Source organism: Aulonocara stuartgranti (genome assembly GCF_965226115.1).
Source record: "Aulonocara stuartgranti genome assembly, chromosome: 7".
Lineage (NCBI taxonomy): Eukaryota > Metazoa > Chordata > Actinopteri > Cichliformes > Cichlidae > Aulonocara > Aulonocara stuartgranti.
In genome coordinates this window covers 64347487-64366568 of record NC_138945.1, presented here as the reverse complement: position 1 = coordinate 64366568, position 19082 = coordinate 64347487, and the positions used below count along the sequence as shown (strand labels likewise).

General features: G+C 40.5%; 1 protein-coding gene across 1 annotated transcript; it reads left to right on the top strand.

The window, feature by feature from the left end:
• The first annotated feature begins 151 nt into the window (after positions 1 to 151).
• On the top strand, positions 152 to 19059 carry LOC309710462 (uncharacterized protein). Its single transcript, XM_082539960.1, has 14 exons — positions 152 to 266; positions 9964 to 10037; positions 10386 to 10471; positions 10666 to 10705; positions 10830 to 10910; positions 11228 to 11329; positions 11422 to 11531; positions 12756 to 12804; positions 14329 to 14449; positions 14649 to 14743; positions 14990 to 15055; positions 15223 to 15322; positions 15724 to 15876; positions 15990 to 19059. The coding sequence occupies exons 2-14, from the start codon at positions 9972 to 9974 to the stop codon at positions 17375 to 17377; spliced, it is 2457 nt and encodes an 818-aa protein (XP_082396086.1). The 5' UTR covers positions 152 to 266; positions 9964 to 9971; the 3' UTR covers positions 17378 to 19059.
• The last annotated feature ends 23 nt before the right edge of the window (positions 19060 to 19082 follow it).

The following is a 19082-nucleotide window of genomic DNA, read 5'->3' as shown; positions in this document are numbered from 1 at the left end:
TACGCTGTCACTGGTGTGGAGCCTGTCAGACAGCTGCAGCCAACTCGCTCGCGGCATGTGGAGCAGGGCTGAGTGAGGAGGGAGGAAGGGGTGGAGGGGTTGTCCGTTTGACCAACATCGATTTGAGCGGAGGTAGTCGACACTCGTGGACGAGCCTTTACCGCGGTGGCAACGTCGGTGTGACAGCTCCCCTTCGCAGCGAGGGAGAGAATGAGAATAGTGGATGTAGTTTGTACAGCGCGGCAACAGAGAAGTCACTTCAAAAGGTGAGCGGAGACAGCTTTAGCGTCTCTGACACACTGTGTTGTCTTCTCCATCTGATTAGCGCTTGTAACGAAACGACCCGTTTGTTACTGTCTTTTCCTGTCCTGTTATGTTTTCACAACTTGCGCAACCAGCTAGAGATCAGTAAATGAACCCCTGTTCACTCGTTTTAAAACTAGTCGCACGTGCAGGGCTGTTAGAAAGCGCTCGTGTTAACCGTTAATGGAAGTGAAGGTTTGTGCTCGTGAATGTTTTAGGGTTTTTTTAGGGAACAGATACGGTTTATGGTGAGAGAAGTTGGCTAACTTCGCAAACCCTCTGTGGTTAAGAGAAGTGTAGGAGCGGTATTCATTTTTGGGAATTTCTGATTTTGCATCACTCTCACGAGCTTTCCAGCTGTTAAATTACGTGTTAACCGTGACAAGACAAGTGTTTAAGAACAGGGAAGATGACTCGGTGTCCTTAATTATCTGGCGTTTCACCCGAACACCACTAGTCTGGGGTTTTTTCTCACGAAGCAAAGACATTTCTTAATCAGTTTCGCTCTAACCATCTTTAAGTTCCGCATTGTGTTAATGTATGCTTCGCAGGTATGAGAGAAGTGTCAAAATCGGGAACTATAGTTGTGTTCGACACAATGTCCTGTCGTTTTATGTCCGAAAAGCGACATAGTTTTTTAACTGGAGCCAGCTGGGGTTTACTCTGAATATCCCACCACTCAGAAAGCAGACTCCAGCATCCGAAAGTAGGCCAGTAGCTGGTCTGTATGTCATGCTACACCGTGTTTGGTCCCCCCTCTGGAAGGTTAATGGGAGTCTGGCTGGTTCAAATGTGGAGTGGGGGGAGGTTACAGACAGACAGACTCAAGTGAAAGATGTCCAGCAGCTCTAGCTCTCCTGTGTTGGATTGCAGACTCATATTACAGATGTGCATATTGCTAATGTGCACATTACCTCTTTAATTTAAATATGTACTTGGTAATAGCATGAGAAGTATTGTACAGGCGTATTAAGTCAGTGCTATATTAGGTTTTCATACACACACTTCACAGCTGTGTTTTTTTAAAGATGCTGCTTTCTGTTCATATCAGAAAGGTGTTTCTATGTTTTTGCTTCTTGTTGTGAGAACCCCACCCATACGTCACAATTTCCTGCCTCTTTAATTATCTCCTGCATCTGTTCCTAATTATTTTAGTTAAGAACTGATTTCATTTGGTTTATGTTGTAAAGCTTTTCAGATAGCAATAAGTCAACCACCCTTTAATATTAGATTTTCCCTTATGAGAAAAATAAATCTGTAAATCTGTGTGCACTTACAGATAGGGCATGGCATTTTCAAAAATGAATATTACGTGGATCTCATCGTTTTCAAACCGTCAATTTGATCTAGAGTCCAACAGCACATGATGACTTTAGGATATGTGTGTGAGTAAAACTTTTCCCTTTAAACATTGTTCTGACTGCAAGCAGGATGTCAGCCACATGTGAGGCAGAGCATGTGAGCCCTTATTTTATTATCCTTGTCTTTTTTTCCTAATGACTCACTAGAATTTGCCTTTTTTAGAACACTGATGTGTTCATTAAGCTTTTATAAATTTGCTGTTTTATATCCCTGCTTAGCAGACTTAAAAGCAATTATGTAGTATTATGTTCTGCGGTATTATAGATAATAAGTAAATCCCTTGGTTAGCACTTGGAGGAAAGGATCATAATTGGCTTTAGTCAAATAAACCATAAACACAGACGCTTTCTTTTTTTTACTCTGATACAACATTTACGTCTGTTTATGGTTCACATGTTCGTTTTCAGCCAGGAGTTTGCATTGTTTTCTGTTGGGATAATATTATTACAGCAGAGAAGCAACAATAGTCTTTTTGTTGGTCTGAATGGCGGCTTTATGATAGATTCCAAAGGCTTACAAATGGGCCAGTGTCACAAAAAGCACCGAATAGTGAAGCCTTTTGCCAGCCTTTTAAAGAAAGAAGAAAAAGAAACACTTTACCCCAATAGTGTAACCCGTGAAAGGTTTTCAGTGGCCTTGTCACATGATTAAACCACCTACAGGTAATCTCTGATCATCTTGTTGCAATGCAATCGTGGTCAGAGCTGGGGAGGTGTACCATATCGCGTGTGGGGGCTTAGTAGTATAGGCTATAGCTATGTTTATGAAAAGTTGTTCCGAGGCACACTTGAGGCAAGTCCAGGTGTTGGTCTGTTTTTATCAACCAACAAAATAATGTCTAATTTTTTGTTTTTCTTTTATTTACTGTATCGTGCATAAAGCTGTCCGGCCTATTTCAAATGAGAGCTACATCAGAACCAGAAGCTGCAACACTGCTTGTTGATCTGTATGAAAATGTCTCGCACATTGTGTTGTGAGCCATGCTAGGTCGAGATATCACAAATGGGCTGGTCAAAATCCCTTCATCTGACAGTATTATTCAATCATAATCTATGGTAGGGTAGATGTCACAGAAGCTATTTTGGACAGAAATGAGTAAGATTTTCCTCAAAATATTTCAATATCCCCAGCCATTAGTATTCTACATTTTTCTTTTCAGGGTGACAAGATCCTGGAGTTTGTGTCACCATGCATTGCGTAATAGACCTTTGCACACCCTGAATAGCTTTTCTGTGTTTTTACAGGCTACATACAGACAAACATAGTCACACTCACACCTACATACAACTTGGGTTCCTCATTTACCAAACCTGTGCTTGCACTCCTAGAAAGAACTTGAAAACTCTGCACAGAAAAGCCAAAGTCATCCAGTGGATTGGAACTTAATAGTATAGTCCGTGAATATCTCAGAATAGTGGGGCATTTATGATGCTTTTATGAAGACTGCGATTGTTAGCACCTTTTAAAATTATATTAATACACAAGGATGATCATATTAAGAAGGCAGTTATAAGAGGGCAAATAGATTATAGATACCAGTGTAATAAAATTACTTTACACTATTATAATCCTTAAGTCTCAAATACAGCATTTTAGCATTTGATCAGTATGTTACTTTATCACAATCATGGTGCAAGAAACTAGGTTTCTGCGAGAACTCATTTTGACAGTTGCATGAGCTAGTTTGTCTATAAATGATCCCAATTCTTTTTCCCACACTCCGTCATTAGTGAAATTGAGGTCACACCACTGTTGAGATTGTAAATTGTCACTCAGGCTGAAAACTGCTACACCCATGAGGACACGAGTGGTCGGTTCATGGGATAATAGCTGAAATCTTTGTTTGTTTGTTTTTTGACATTTGTAGAATGGCTAAAACGGACCATCTTGGAATTTCCCCTCTATGATTGGCTCTGTTTGTGTCTTTTCTAGATGCCACTTTAAATTAGTTTTTGCCCCAAATACTTAACCTCGTTTTGCTGAACTGCTTTAAGTGTCCTTCCAGTGTATGCTGTCCCCCTTCCATAATCCTCTCTTTCTGTTCTTGTAAACAATCTTAAAACTGACCGAATCACACGCGCCGTGTGTAACGGTAAGCCTGGCATTTTTTCTTTTTTTTCTTCAGCTTTTGACTTTGGCCGTGGTCGGCTCTTCCTCATTGGGTAACATCCTCTCTTTGTGTTCACCTTCTTGAATTATTTAATCTATTTGGCTTTCCAAAACCTAGCACTGTGCTGTGGTGGGCAAAATATAATGGTTTGTAAAGAGTGGAAGCTGTATCAGAGGTTACGTTTGAACTTAGTAATGTGACCTGAGCGTTTGCTCTTAATTTGGTGAAGGACGCTTGTTGTGCAGCAAGCTGCTTTTGTAAATGGTTAAATATGAGATCTGTCTATCATCAGCATGATTTAAGCATTGCTTTTTTTAAAACCTGTTTTTCTCTGTTTATTAGTCATTCAGCTTCACGTATGAGTTTACTAACATTACCACAACAGTAGTTATTTAAAGTGTGGATATACGTTGGGTTTTGGGGGGTTTTCTAGCTACACCACTTATGTTGTGACTGTGTCTTTCCTAAGATGAGGATCCATTTATGAGAATGTGGCTTTCTCTGCAGGATCTGAGGTTTTGTGTTTATAAATATTCTTCCCTTGACATTCTTGTCCTCCTCATACCACTCCTCAAAAAATTGCTTGCACTCTGGGAAACAGGCCTGCGATGGGCTTGCTTCTCTAGCATCTAAAACTTTGTGTGGTCATTTTTATAATTAGACCCCCCCTTCCTGCTCTCAAGCCACAGTAATGAACAGAGACTGCTTTCAGTCTGAGTGATACAAGGTGAGGTGAGCCCTCTTCCTCCTGCTCCATCTTGTTTTTTTCTTTGTCATGAAAGGAAAAAGGGCACATTTGGATGGTGAGTAATGTTGGTATAATCTATGTTCTGTGTGGCTCTCTCTGGAAAAATGATAAGGCAGAGGGACATGGGTAATATAGAGTGCAGCAGGACAAAAAAGTCCTTAGGGACAGCAAGCTATTCTGAGCCTTTGTGCTTTTTCTCAGTCCCTGAGCTCTGGATGTTTCCCCCTGGGCCACAACGTCTGTGTCTGTATTTTCTATGCATAAACACTACAAAAAAGTGAGTGAGATGGGGCGGCAGGGGAAAGGGCCCAGACAGTAAGGAAGACAGGGAATCTTTTGTTAAGGAGACCATAGCTTCTCAAAAGTAAGATTTTCTCTAAGTGGCCTAAGGTGGGTGGTATTATTCTTGTCTCAAATTGTCCTTTGAATTCCTAGTATGGACTTGCTGTTTGCTTCAGCTCAGTCAAGAAAAGATTTAGTACACAGTTTATTTTACTTTGCTATGAGTCAGTAGCCACTATGAGCAAGCCTTGAGAAAAATGCTACTGGCATGGGCACGGTGAAACAAATGGCTCTTGTCCATGCACCATCACACCTGCCAAACATGTTTGTTAGTATGGAGCCATATATAGAAGCTGTTGATGATACTGAGATATCTGAGCTTGTTTTTTATATTAATGTGATCATATTTTGAGCATGTTAAAACGTGGCTTCTAAAAATAGGACTTGGTAGCTAAATGTCCATTATATTGTACTTAGGAAAAATTCTCTCTGATTAACTCACCTTGAGTATACAATAATCTTGTTTCAGCTGCTTTGGTCTTGCTTTAATGGAGGTTTCATAACTTTATTTTTTTAGAGGCAAAAATAGTCACTCTTGTGTTTGTTGTAATAATGATTCCTGTTCTCTAAGTAGGTTCTAAGCTTTCTATGACATTCCTCATCTCTTAATAGTGCTCTCAGTTGGCCTCTATTACCATCTAATTTGACCCTGGATGATCATCTTTCTTCGCCCCTGCTTAAAGTAGGGAGGGCACCTCGTGGCCGTTGCTCTCTGTCTGCTTTTTCCAGCTCTTTTCTGCTTCTCTTGGACACATCCGTGCTTACATGCATACACTGTGTGTCTGACACCCATTACAAAACTGGAGCTCTGTTGCCATCTGGGACTTGAGCGTTCTTCATGTGGAAATTAAAGCCATGTGGTTGCTTGTAAGCTTCCCTTCTCTGAACTAGAATGACATACTTGTTCTTCACAGCCGCCACAAAGCTACACCACTGAGCTAATGTAATGACGGGGGAAATGGAATGCACCACAGGACATTCTTTCAATTTAATTGTCATAAATTGTTCTGCTAATGACTGTAGTAATTAATACGATTATAAACTTAAGCAACAGATGTATAATTCCACCATATTCTTAATTTGAATTGCTTTTTCATTTGATGTAGGGAAGTGAGAAACCCTTGATAAAGCATCAGATTTAGATCATTTACATCTTAGTCGTGACTCATTAAAAATGTGTTTGTCTTTGACACTTCATGCTTATTAGTACCCTGACGGTGAGGTTGTAAGATCCTCTGCAGGAACAGTGGTGGTTTACAGTACATGTTTATAATAAAATATGCATCTGAAGAGTGAGTGTGAGAGTTTACTCTGCAAGGTAACCAGGCTGAGTTGGTGCATGGTTCAAGCTTGTCTGATCTGAGTGTCCTTTGGCTGACCATGCAGCGCTGACTAATCGTGTGCTCAAAAGAACGAAACATCTGGCGTCTTTTGCTTTGCGTCGCCATCAGCAGTGAGGTTAGTGTTTTGAGTGACAGCCACATAAAATACATTAACGTAAAAATTTGATATTAATAACAATATTAATATCAGATATTAACAACGAATCTGACCTTCGGGATTCAGGTCAACTTTTTTCCAGTATTTCCAAATTTGACCTTAGCTCGTCTCCCTTGTGTTTTTGCCCTTGTGCTGGTACAAACTGTCTGAGGTAGTTTGACTTGAAGGCTTCAGTTCAAGATATCAACCCACATGCACATATTGCAAATATGTCATCGTGTCTCTATCTAAATAGGAGTCTAGCGCTTGTGGTTAGTTTCCAGGGCCCTACGGTAAGTTATTGCCAGACTACTTGTAATCCCAAGCTTTCATTCTTACTTGGCGCTTGTATAATCCTCTGTCTTAAATCGGAATCCGCTCGGATTAAGATTGATTATAAGCCAAAAGAGAGACGATCAGAAACCAAGGGAAACAGAAATATGTTTAAATAACATTTGAGAATTGTGTTCTGTTTCCTGTGAGATTAAATATATCTTTTAGTTTTTGAACCGCAGTTAGCTGATAGAACTATAAATGGCCTTTTGGTTTTCAGTGCGGAGAGCTGTTTAAAAGTGTGCTACCAGTAAGTCTTTGAAATAAAGCTACTTGGCTTAATTTTTTTCCTTGCAAAAGCCAGGCTGGTTATGGCTTTATCCATGACATTTTAGAGTATGTGAGCAACATTTAGAGATAGGAAATGTTAGTGATAAATCAGTAAAGGAAGTTTTGACTGCCGCATCACGGCATCACCGCTGAAGACCTTGTAATTAGCTGACTGTGACTCAGAATGCTTTGCAAGCTCTTTGTGGTTACAACTGTGCACTGTGAGCTTATATATGTGAGCCTAATTTAGAGCCCTATGTCATAACAGGAAATGATGTCATCTAAGCCTTAGTTTCTACCCTGTTAGCAACATGGTTGTCAAAACGTAGCCATACAGTTGTTTGTTTTATTTTTCTTCTTCTGAATGTTCAGCGGTGTTAACCATCTCAAATTCCAGCTTACTGTTTGCTCACTATCTTCTCACTATCTCAAGCGGCCGATTTTGTTTCTTTCAAACACATAACCTTTATTCATTCCTTCTGTTTTCTACACAGTTAGACAAATGACACATCCCTGTTCATATTAACTCCCCCAGGTGTGATATTCGTGTGAGGTTTCTCCCACTTGGTGACCTTCTCAGTTGCTTAAGCAGATTTTCCATTGAGCTTCCATCTGTTGACACCCTGATCCCGACCACAAGTAACCACCTTCCTGTTCACCACTTAAAAAGGGCAGTAAAGTAAATTACTTTGATGCAGCCACGGATGTAGCCTCAGCTGTTTACTCTTGTATTTTGCTTATGAGTCATAAGCAAATCACCAGTTGTATTAGTGTGATATGATCTTACTTCTCGGATGAGAGGTGAAACGTCTTCAGAAAACTTAAAGAAGTCCGGTCGCTTTTCTTTCCAAGCTCCTTAGATTACTTTGACCTGGATGACTGAGAACCTACACAGACAGATCAACTGCAGTTTTACTGAAATCTTTCTTGCTGATCACACAGTCCAAGTCTGAAAGAGTTGAAATATTTGTTTAATGGCTGGAGGAAGAAGAATTTTGTCCCACTCTTTCTGTAGTTTTCCTTGAACCTGTTATTGAAGGAGTGGCAGTCACTAGTTTCCTTTTCTTCCTGGCTCAAAAACAATGCTATCAGCAGTGTGGAGACTCAACACAGGAAGAAAGCATCTGAGACCTAATGATGAAGCCCAACAGATGCTTTATTTATTTATTTATTTATTTATTTATTTATTTATTTATTTATTTATTTTTAAAGAAATTCCCTCAGCAAACAGGACTTTTAAAAAGTGAAATTCCATTGTACAAAGCATAATGAAATGTTATACATATTCGGAGTGTGTATATATATATTTTATACATTTACAACTTACATTTATAAACATGTGAAAATGCAGTAAAGCAATCCTCACTTTGATGACCATAAGTGTTAAAGTTGTTGGCATATAAATCAATTAACTCCTCATGCATTTGAATTAGGTTTCACTGGCAGTACCATTAAAGCTGAACTCATAATAACAGAGCACGTTCTCTTGGCATAACCTTGCTTACACATCCATGTTGTGTGACGTTCCTACTAAGTCATTGCATTAAAATAAGATTAGTCCTCGATATTCACTTAAATTCAGTGCATGTCTTAGAAGAGAAACATAAATTAAACTTTTGATAATTGTGAAAATACAATTAAATCAAGAGGGCTTAAAAATTCGATTAATTAAGAAAAACAATTATGTAGCTTTACAATGTGGTGCCATGACACTCCACACATCAACTCCGATGTTAAAAAACATTGTGTGCATAGTTAAAGTATTCAGTGCAATTCAGTTTTATTTATATAGCACCAGATCACAACAATAGTTGCCTTAACGTGCTCAGCTTTTTATTAATTTATTTCTTTACGACTTATTTAGCCTATGATAAATACACTAGTAAGACCACATTATCTGATCATGTGATATAGGTAAGATAAGACTTTGGTTACCGAGCTCACCTCACAGACGGTTTACACAGCTGTTCAGAAAGTATGCTGATGCCATCAAAACCCTGAAATGGCTCAAGCTGAGGTGGATGAGAAAAGGGAAATTTTGAAAAGGAAAGCAAAGAGCAACAGAGTCCATTTGTTCAGAGGTCTGGTTTCACTGAGCACCTGTTTCTACTGTGGCAAACCTCTTCCATTATTAGGCTTAATTGTAGGAGAGTCCCAAGAAGTGCTCATATTTCAGCAGCACTGGATACCTTTTTATGTGTGTGGGAAGACACCTGAGAAACAAATTGCATCCTGAACTTGTACGTTTTGTGAATTGTAGATCGCTTCAAATGCAATGTCTCCTGTCAGCACAATGAGTAAGGGTCTGCAGGGAAAAGTTAAAGGGTCTTTGTGTGAGATGACAGGTGCATTCACACCTGTTGCTGCTTGGCATGCTACGAAAAATCTACTGCCTGAGGTTTCTGTTGGCTGCATGTGTCGAGAATCAGTATAACATAGTATTATTCCAAAGAGCTGACTTATTATACTAATTTCCTGTGTAACCTTTTTAAAACAAACACTCTTCAAAAAGTCAATGTGAAGAATTGCATTGGACAATACCATGCAAGCTAATTCAGACAGCCAACTCTAACTGCACTGCGTCATAAACATGTAACATGCCTCATCCGTTATATTCCACATTTAAATTTCGAAATTTGCTACATGTCAGTGCCGCTGCTGCGCTGCATTGCTTCGTGCTGTTTCAAGCCCTCTACCAACTCCAGCATACACTCATAGGCTGTTTACCCCACAATTTCTGTATGTGTCATATTTTTATGGAGGGATCTCGTTAAGTTTAATGCAAGGAGATTGTAGCAGTTTTATCTTACAGTTATCTCTTTTACATTCAAGCAACATTTTATATCATGGATCAAGTGTGTAATTATCCTACCATACCAATCAGCAGTAAATCAATATTTACCTCAATATTAGGTCAATATTCTTCCACATGCCCAATGTATATGCCAGTGCATTGGCATATACACAGGTTAAGAGAGATTACTCTCTTAATCTATTTCTGTGTGTTTTCTTATAGATTTTGACATGAAGAAGGACATAGACACATTAATAGCAGAAGAACGGGCTGAAATCATCTCTAAATATGACAAGGTAGGTGTTTACAGGAAAACCTGTGACTGTGAACATTTCCATAGTGACCAATTTGTGGTTACACTTAGAATATTTTTGCAAAGCATAATGCATTTGTAGAGGTGTAGCCACAGAAGATTGTCACGTTTCATTTGGAGGATACTACACAGATCAGCATTCACACGCTCCCTACCTTTGCATGGGCTAAGTCTCAATTGCATCTGTCAGGAAGGCAGAACATCATCAGAAAATGTCAAGGCTCATGTCTCAGGCTCCTAATTTAAAATGTAGTGCACTGACTCGCAGGGTTTAAAGAGGAAAATAATGGATCTGTCCAAATATGCATGATTTGAACTGTTTGTGTTTCAGGGCAGGCAGGAGGGTGTCAGTATTGATCCGTGGGAGGATGCTGACTACAGCATTTATAAAATCACAGACCGCTTTGGCTTCCTGCAGTAAGTACATTTGAAGCTTTGGTCTCTACCTTGCACTATTTTAAATTTGTGCACATTCCCTTGCATTGAATTGGTCCCATCGTTCTGTCTATGCTACTTCTCAGATTATGATGATTTTTTTATCATTATAAAATGTAGATTACTCTCTTAATCTACCGCTTTGATACATATTGTGTATTCCTGCCCTTCTCCAGTGAGGAAGAGCTTCCAACACCAAGTGTGCTTGAAGAAAAGGTATGAACATTTTAACGTATAGCTACTTCATATTTTTACCATATTTTTACCATTCAAGTGATCTATTTATGTCCGACTCTCACATGCACTGAACCACATGTTGTTTTGTCTTTCTTCTCTCCAGCAAAAGCAGCAGGAGCTCGAGCGAGTTGAGAAATGGCTGAAGATGGTGAAGAAATGGGACAAATACAAGAGCAGTGAAAAGGTCGATAGTCACCCATCAACATTCAGACACCAACATGTCTTAATTTAGCCCATGCTTCCTTTTTTCTGCTTGGCTATCTGATGTACTATTTCTGTTTCTTTTTATAATCTGTTTTCCATTCCTCTTTTAAGCACAGCTCACTCCTTTATCCATCTCCTCTTACCAGACTATCGTGAGGAGATGGCTAAAAAAAAAAAAACAAGTACATGAGTGTATGAGATGAATCCGTGTCAATCAAGAGAGCTAAAAGGCGTACACCTCAAGAAGCATTCAAACGTGACGCCTGTGTTCATGTGTTTCTGTCACATCTGTTTCAGCTGGCGAAGCGTGTATATAAAGGTATTCCTCTCCAACTTAGAGGACAAGCTTGGGCCTTGCTTTTAGACATAGAGAAGGTGAAACAAGATGGTAAATATGAGGTAAGCTATTAAAATTGTTGGCAATTTTCTATGATTTTGAGAAACTGTGTCCTGGTTTTTACACACAGAAATGTCATTCCCCTGTTATCCAGAAAATGAAGCAGCAGGCTCGTAACTTCTCCACAGAAATTAAGCAGATAGACTTGGATGTTAACAGAACCTTCAGGAACCACATCATGTTCATGGATCGCTTTGGAGTCAAGTGAGTTCTTAGCTTCACTCAGGAGGAAGCTGAAGTATTTCATTGTATCCACATGTAACACATTATACACACATACAAACTGTTAAACCTTGGTTGTTGTTTTTTTGTTTTTTGTTTCTTTTTTGTTACAAGTGGCCTTGTCAGGTTTTTTTGTTTTGTTTTGTCAGGTCACATGTCCAGGTTTCCCCTGACAGAGGTTCCTGCAGGGTGTGACCTCTGACCTAAACGTTGCAGTAGCCCTGTCCCCTCCCCACTTACACACGCACTCACACAGTGCCATGCACACACACACAAAACCAAAGATGTGGTTTCCTCCTCTCTGCATTTTATTAGCCTTCCTGTCAGTGCGCAAAGCCCCACAGGAAATGGCATTATACAGAAATGTGCGCTGGCGTCACATGTACTGTAATACCACTGCAACAACAGAAACTTATATCACCAAATGTACACAGACTTACCTTCCAAACACTAAATACCTTCTTGTGTTTCTCATTGTATTTGCTTGGGGCAAGGCGCTGTTATGTGTTACTCTTCACTCTGAGTGTGTAACTGAGTGCTCTGTTTTTGCCCTTTGTAATGTACTTCCCCTCCAATTCAAAGCCACCGAGTCCAAATAGACCAAAACACCGCTCCATCCTGCCTGGCTGCCCACTCCTTCCCTGCAAGTCAGCAGCTGTCTCACACACACTGAGAAACTGACAGCTATTTAAAGCTCCTTTCCTGTCTCTGTCCCTGTCCATAAGACATCTATTTACTATAGAAGCCTGTGGGGGCATTGTCCTATCTACATCTGCGTACATTAGATCTGTTACTATCCCTACGCCGTGTGCACGTTGTACACATTAGCCTACACACATTGGCCGCCTGTGTTCAAGGTCTGAAGCAGTTGTAATCAGATGTAATTTCTGGAACATCTGTGGGGCTTTCCATATATGACAGCATATTTTCACATATCATGAACAAAATATATACTTCTCTACTTCACAAGGTCATTACGAAAAGAAAACCATAAAAGTTAACTTTTTGGTCTTTTTTTTTTTTTTTTCTTCAGCCATAAAAGAAGTCCTGTCACACATTAAGACTTAAATGTGTAGCAACAATACTGAGGATTGATTAAGCGACTGGGTGGATAAAATAATTGGTTCAATTGAACCGCTTTACTCCGACACAGCGTTTCAGTTTGTTTGGTTGTTTTAACTGGTGGCTTCTCTGTTCTCTCTCCAGGCAACAGGCGCTGTTTCACGTACTAGCTGCTTACTCTGTCTACAACACGGTGAGCAAATTTGTCCGTGTATCTGTGTCCGTACTTACGGTAACATTGTGTTGCATAATATGGAGGAGTCTTGTGTACACTAGCTGCACAGGAACAAGCAGCACATCCATCAAGAGTGTTAGTTTCTGTACAGTGGAAAACAGGCCGAGCTATCCAGACCCATCTGTTGTCACTCTTGTTTAAAGCCTTAGGAGAGATCTTTTATTTATGACTGGCTTGGCCTAATTGCTACACAGTGTAGCAGATAGACCGTTGTTCACACTATTAGACCAACTTCCCCTTTTGACAATATTTTAGCTTCAGGACAAATATTAAGCCAATTCACTCTCTTTTGTTCTAAGATTTTATTCTGTCTTAATGTAAGAGGATGCCTTGTTTCCAGCTAAGCGCAGCTTTTAGAAAAACAAACCTCACATCCTCATTTCTCATAGAAGCCAAGTTGGTTACTTTTCACTTAGCAGTCATCTTAACAGTGTCTCTGCACCAGTGTCTTTGAATCACAGTTGTGGATCTGAAGGCAGAGATAATGAGTTTTTCATGCATCTGCTTGAGGGTCTTAGTGTATTTTTCCAAGTGTTTCTCTTTGCATGGTGAAATTCAGAGTTTACACACATGCACAGAATCACCAGCACTCGTATGCATTTGTATCCTGTGTCTGAACACTTACATCTATCATTTGCATTCATATTGAACAGATTTTAATATTCCTACGCTTTTCAACTAGCAGAAATTTAGCAATAGACTTTTGAAGAGTACACCACACGCAGGCAAGCCAAAGTCTGTTTTTCTGATTGGTTTTTGTAGTCGATTCCTGTGTGGTAGAGGTGTTTGAGCCAGAGGAAATGGGCATGTGTCGTTCCCTTTTTCCTTTTTCCCCTCTTCTCACACACTGCTCAGAAGAAACTGGGTCAGTAGGAGAGCCAAGAGAGAAAAGGGAAGAGAGAGTTGGAGGGGGGGAGGCATGTTTGTTCTTTTTGCCTATGTGATGGTAGTGAAGAATGTGGGGAATGTGTAGTTTAACCTCACCATAACCCTAACTGTATTTATGCTTTTCCTTGGAAGGATATTCTGTCGTGTCCGTTGGTAGCTACACAATAAATCAGCCTTAATATGGACAAATACTAAGCATGTGTCTGTGTTTGCATGTATGTGCTTGCCAAGGGCTAGTTTAGTTTAAGTCACTGAATCATTGTGAAGTCATATTGTCAGTAATTGAAGCTGGATGCATGACATTACTGAGAGTCTTTGATTGGCTAGTGTACATATTTGTACAATCCAGGTTTGAAGTGCTGATAATACCAACACTACATCTTGTTGTGTACAGTAAAACTTCCAGAGTCTGTCTTCAGACCTCATAAGACATTCAGATGCTCTCTGTTCCCTCATTTCTTAGCGTGTGTGTGTGTGTGTGTGTGTGTGTGTGTGTGTGTGTGTGTGTGTGTGTGTGTTATTAAATTATGAATACTTCCTCTCATTTGCCCGTTCTGTTTAACTAAAGCCATTTCTGCTCCTGTCTTCCCCCAGGAGGTGAGCTACTGCCAGGGGATGAGTCAGATCGCTGCCATCTTGCTCATGTACCTGAATGAGGAGGATGCCTTCTGGGCTCTGTCCCAACTCCTTACCGACAACAAGCATTCCATGCACGGTGAGACAGAGATGGGAAACAGGAAAGCACAGCTAATTAATGTCTGGGAAGTAACTGTACTGTTTAAAACCAATTAAAAATATAAGGATGCTTTACTAACTTTAGTAATCGTTTTCTCTTTAATTTGTATATAATACATCTCTGCTATTGCCATACACAATTTATAGTCTGCTGACTAATTTTTTTCCCTCCCCGCTAGGGTTCTTCATCCCGGGATTTCCCAAGCTGCACCGTTTCCAGGCTCATCATGAGCTAATCCTGTCCAAAATGCTGCCTAAGCTCAAGAAACACCTGGTGAGTAGCAGACTGATGACTGATGCCTTCCATCCATCCTTCCATCCACAAGAGTAATTGAGCTCTTTGAAACCTTAGAAGTTCAGACTCATTTCAAACAATCAGGTCATTTCTCATTTTTTTGATTAATTCATGTTGCAAAGGACCGCATGTTGCAGATCTTAGATCCCAGAGTATTTGGAAAGCGAGATTTATAACTGAAAACAAATTCTAAGGCAGAGTTTCGCATTCATTCCTGCTCCACAGGACAAGGAGCAGATGACAACAGGGATTTACACCACAAAATGGTTTCTGCAGTGCTTCATTGAAAGAGTGAGTATTTGGATTTCCTCCAGATCTTCACTGTTTTTTCGGGGGGGTTATATCTAGTCCCATTAATGAGTGCCTCACAATGCTTTCTTTTACTTTCACTTTTAAATTAGAACTACACCTATGGCAGTTTTATTATGTTTTGATGAGACTGACTCTTAAATTAACAGACACCTTTCACCCTCACCCTGCGTTTATGGGACATCTACATATTGGAAGGGGAGAAGATGCTATCTGCTATGGCTTACACTATCCTCAAGTTACACAAAAGTGAGTATGAGGCTGTGCCATGCCGCGCTTTATCCCTAGATACGGCCGCGGCTGCTGTTGCTACACGAGTGTGTGTTACTGTGTGGATTACATCGCACGCTTCCTCTCGGTTGGCTGCTTCCTAACTGGATGGCTTACATAACAGAAGTAGTCGGTTGCTGTGGAGAAGAATCAAAAGCTGATTTTTCATTGGGTGGCATACTCTAGCACTGGCTCAGCACATTGGTTGATTTCTTGCAAAACAACTCCTTTAACAGGCCAATTCTTTACTTGGTATCTTTAAACATTACATCTGAGCTTAACTACTCTTTTTAACAGTAACATTTCTATTCCTCACCTCATGGAGATTATCCTCATAGATTACTTTGCTCCTCCTTTGTCTGTATTGTGTGTGTAATCAGAGCGCCTGCAGAAACTTCAGTTAGAGGACCTGAGAGAATTTCTTCAGGAGCAGCTGGCTGCTTCTTTCTTCATGCCTGATGATGCTGTAGTTGAACAGTTGCAGACAGCAATGACTGAACTACGCAGTAAAAAGCTGGACCAACCTCCTCCAGGTGCACCTATGTTCTTTTACAGGCCTCCCCCCCCCCCCCCCCCCCCAATCCTAAGCTTCTTTGTCCACAGCGTTTGTCTTGTAATAACCCACAAATTCTGTTTCCTTTTTTAGCCAAGTCAGATGAGTTACCCAAGAAGCCTCTGGGTCAAGAGAGACCAGTTCTCCTTCTCCCATTGCAGCCTGACTCTTCTGTGAAGGTCAAAATAAGTCCGCAGTCTGAGAGCCAGCCCAGTACAGATACCCAGGAAACAGTTGGCATCACCCCACATCAGCCTCCCTCCCTTGAAGAGCCCCAGGAATCAAGAAGCCTCTCCAGGCCAAACACACCTAGTTTGCCTTCACCAGACCCTGTTGTGGTTCACACACAAGGGACACCATCTTCTCTGAGGCCTTGTCGAAATCCTCCGATCCCTCCAAAAGTAGGGGTAAGGAGAGATGTTAAGGAATTGTTCCCAGCAGTTAGTCAAGAGAGGGGCAACGAGGAAAACGAGACCTCAGTCACAGAGATCCAAGAAGAACCTGTGGATTGGCCTCCACCCTATGAGCCCCCTCCCTTGGATATGCATACAATGGAAGCTGAGGAGGAAATCATGGATCTCCCTGATCTACCACCTCCACCTTTCATTTTCCCTAACCAGATTGACCAAATGCCACTGGGAGGTTGTTCGCCCCATCTGGGAGCTAGGACTGGCCCGGGTATCCAGCAGTGCTCTCACTCCCCCCGCTCAGCCTCACCACTGGTCAATCAAATTAAGCTATCCCCAAAACTATACCCTAAACCTCCGATATCACTTGACATTTTGCAGAAAAAATCTTTGCCCTCAAAACCCTCCCCCAATCGTGCCTTCACAGATTCGTCTTCCTCTCCCAGAATTCCCCCAAAGCCAACCAAGTTCCCAGTCTCTCTATACGTCCCGGTATCTGCAGGAGATAGACGGCCTTCTAACACCTCACAGTATGACAACCTTTCGGAGGTTGATGAAGATGACCGTAATCTAGAAAGAGTGCTGAGCTCCACTCCTGAGGAAATTCCTAGCCTGCACAACAACCCATCATACAACAGAGAATATGACCCTGCTGTGTACCCTCTGCCTCCACCTCCTGTCTACATGCATCACTCTGCTTCCCCTCCCTCACTATGTGCCCTTCCCAGTTTGCCACAAGAACCAGAATATGTAGGAGAGGGCAGTTGGGTGGAGGATCCTATCCTTGCCCCTCCTCCACCTAGTTTTGCCGACAGACTTAGTCCCCTCCAATGCACCACTGCCAGCTGTTCAGACCCGCACAAAGCCATGTCACCCGGTTATTCTAAGCCTTTCTCCAGGGGCCCCAGAGACCATTCTGCCTTCCCAGCACCGCTGTTGTACACCGGGTCACCTCCGACTCACTTAAGATCCTCAGGACAGTCAGAAGTAGGAGTAGCTTTGGTCCAGTCCAGTCCAGACTTTTGCAGGGTGCCTCAAAGTGGACATCAGTTGCCCAAGTCGGTGACATTTTAAAGTGTTATACAAATGTTACTGAGTTATTGATTTTGACAATATGCTTGGGATTCTCTGTTACTGCTTGTCTAGTTTTCAAAGACATTTTCAAGGTGAAAGGCCAGTAAGTTTTAAATTTGTTGTGTGTGTGCTCGCGTGTGCTCATGTGCTCATGCTTCGTGTATTAGATTCTTGCACCTTCTTTTATGGGCAGTGGTGTCAAATTTGTATTTAAATTCTGTTGGCTGCACAGAAAAAGTGTTAACTTGCCTGCTCTTGTTGTCATGTGAGAAAATGAGGTTTCAGTTTTTTGGATTGTAATAAGAAATTTTCAGACTGTTTGTCCATACAACCTGCGCATTTCACCATTGGTTTGTTTCTCTCTGTTTAACAGTGTCCCAACAAAGTGTCTTAACCTTATCATTGTGCACTGAGGGTTGCAACTCTAACACAAGGGCTTTGAGGCTGCCAAATGAGACCTTGCAACCAAAGCCTGTACATTTATGCTGAATTTATATCAAACTGTGAGCAGGCTCACATATCTAACAGTATATCAAACTGTAATGAGAAACTGTTATTATTCTTTACAGAATTTTTAGGTCAGTACTTGATTTAAAAAAGGACCACTAATGCAGTGCACAGGCAAACCTTTCAGAGAGTTTAAAGCTGTATCCACCAGCAGCAATATGAAACGATGTGATACTTCTCTGCTTTAAATACTGAAGTTTATATCACATGAAGCCTGGTCAGGTCAGCTATTTCCCAGGCAGGTAGCAGTGGGTACTTTGTTTGTCTTTTTAATTTCTTTGTTTGGATGCTTTTGTTTTTCAAAGTAATAGTTCCAGTGTTATCTGTTTGTCTAATACTTGATCTCACAGCAATAATGTACTGTGTATATAAACATGCATGTATCAAATTTAATTAAGGAAGGACTAAAATGAGGTTTTATTCCATCACATCAGCAGTTTCTCAGTAAAATCCATTGACACTTTATTTGAGAGTAGCGCCATCTAGTGTTCAGTGGTAGAATAGATTCAAAGACCGAGATGCTTTTTGGGAAACTACTTCTGCTTGTTAATAGTTCTTCCTTTTATTCTTGGTTATGAATGTGCACATATTCAGAGACTTATACATGAGCAAATCCCATATCTCACTGTTTAAAACTGATATAAACCAGGAAGAAAAATTCATCTGAGTTTCTTCACATACTTTAGAGCTATTGGTGACTTTAGTGTTTTATTTAATTGCTATAAGGACTTTTTTTTTTTTTTGAGAAATGGAAGTTGAGCCATAATATAAAATACAAGGAACTACTGTATAGTCAAACATGTTTATGTTCTTACAATTATGACATTGTATGTAAACATCAGTTTTGGGTTTTGTTTTGTTTTTTTGCACTGACATTTGTTATTACAGACTTTGCTGTTCTTAATGGGTTTTTTTTTTTTTATGGAATTACAAATTAGTGCTAAAGTCTTTGGTCTAGGTTTGCAGACTCACTGTACATTCTTGTCTAACAACTTGGACCTTAGCTCCCACACAAGTATATTTTGGCTTGCTGGAGTATTCTGTCATGTGACCTGCCCACCAATTGTGGATCAGTACTCCTTTTATGGATCTGTTTGGCATCAGTGAGATTTGGGCTCAGACCAAAGCTTTTGTGCAGTTATGCAACTATGAGTTTTATAAAGAGACAAACCCAGGTTATCTGTTCTTTTTTTTTTTT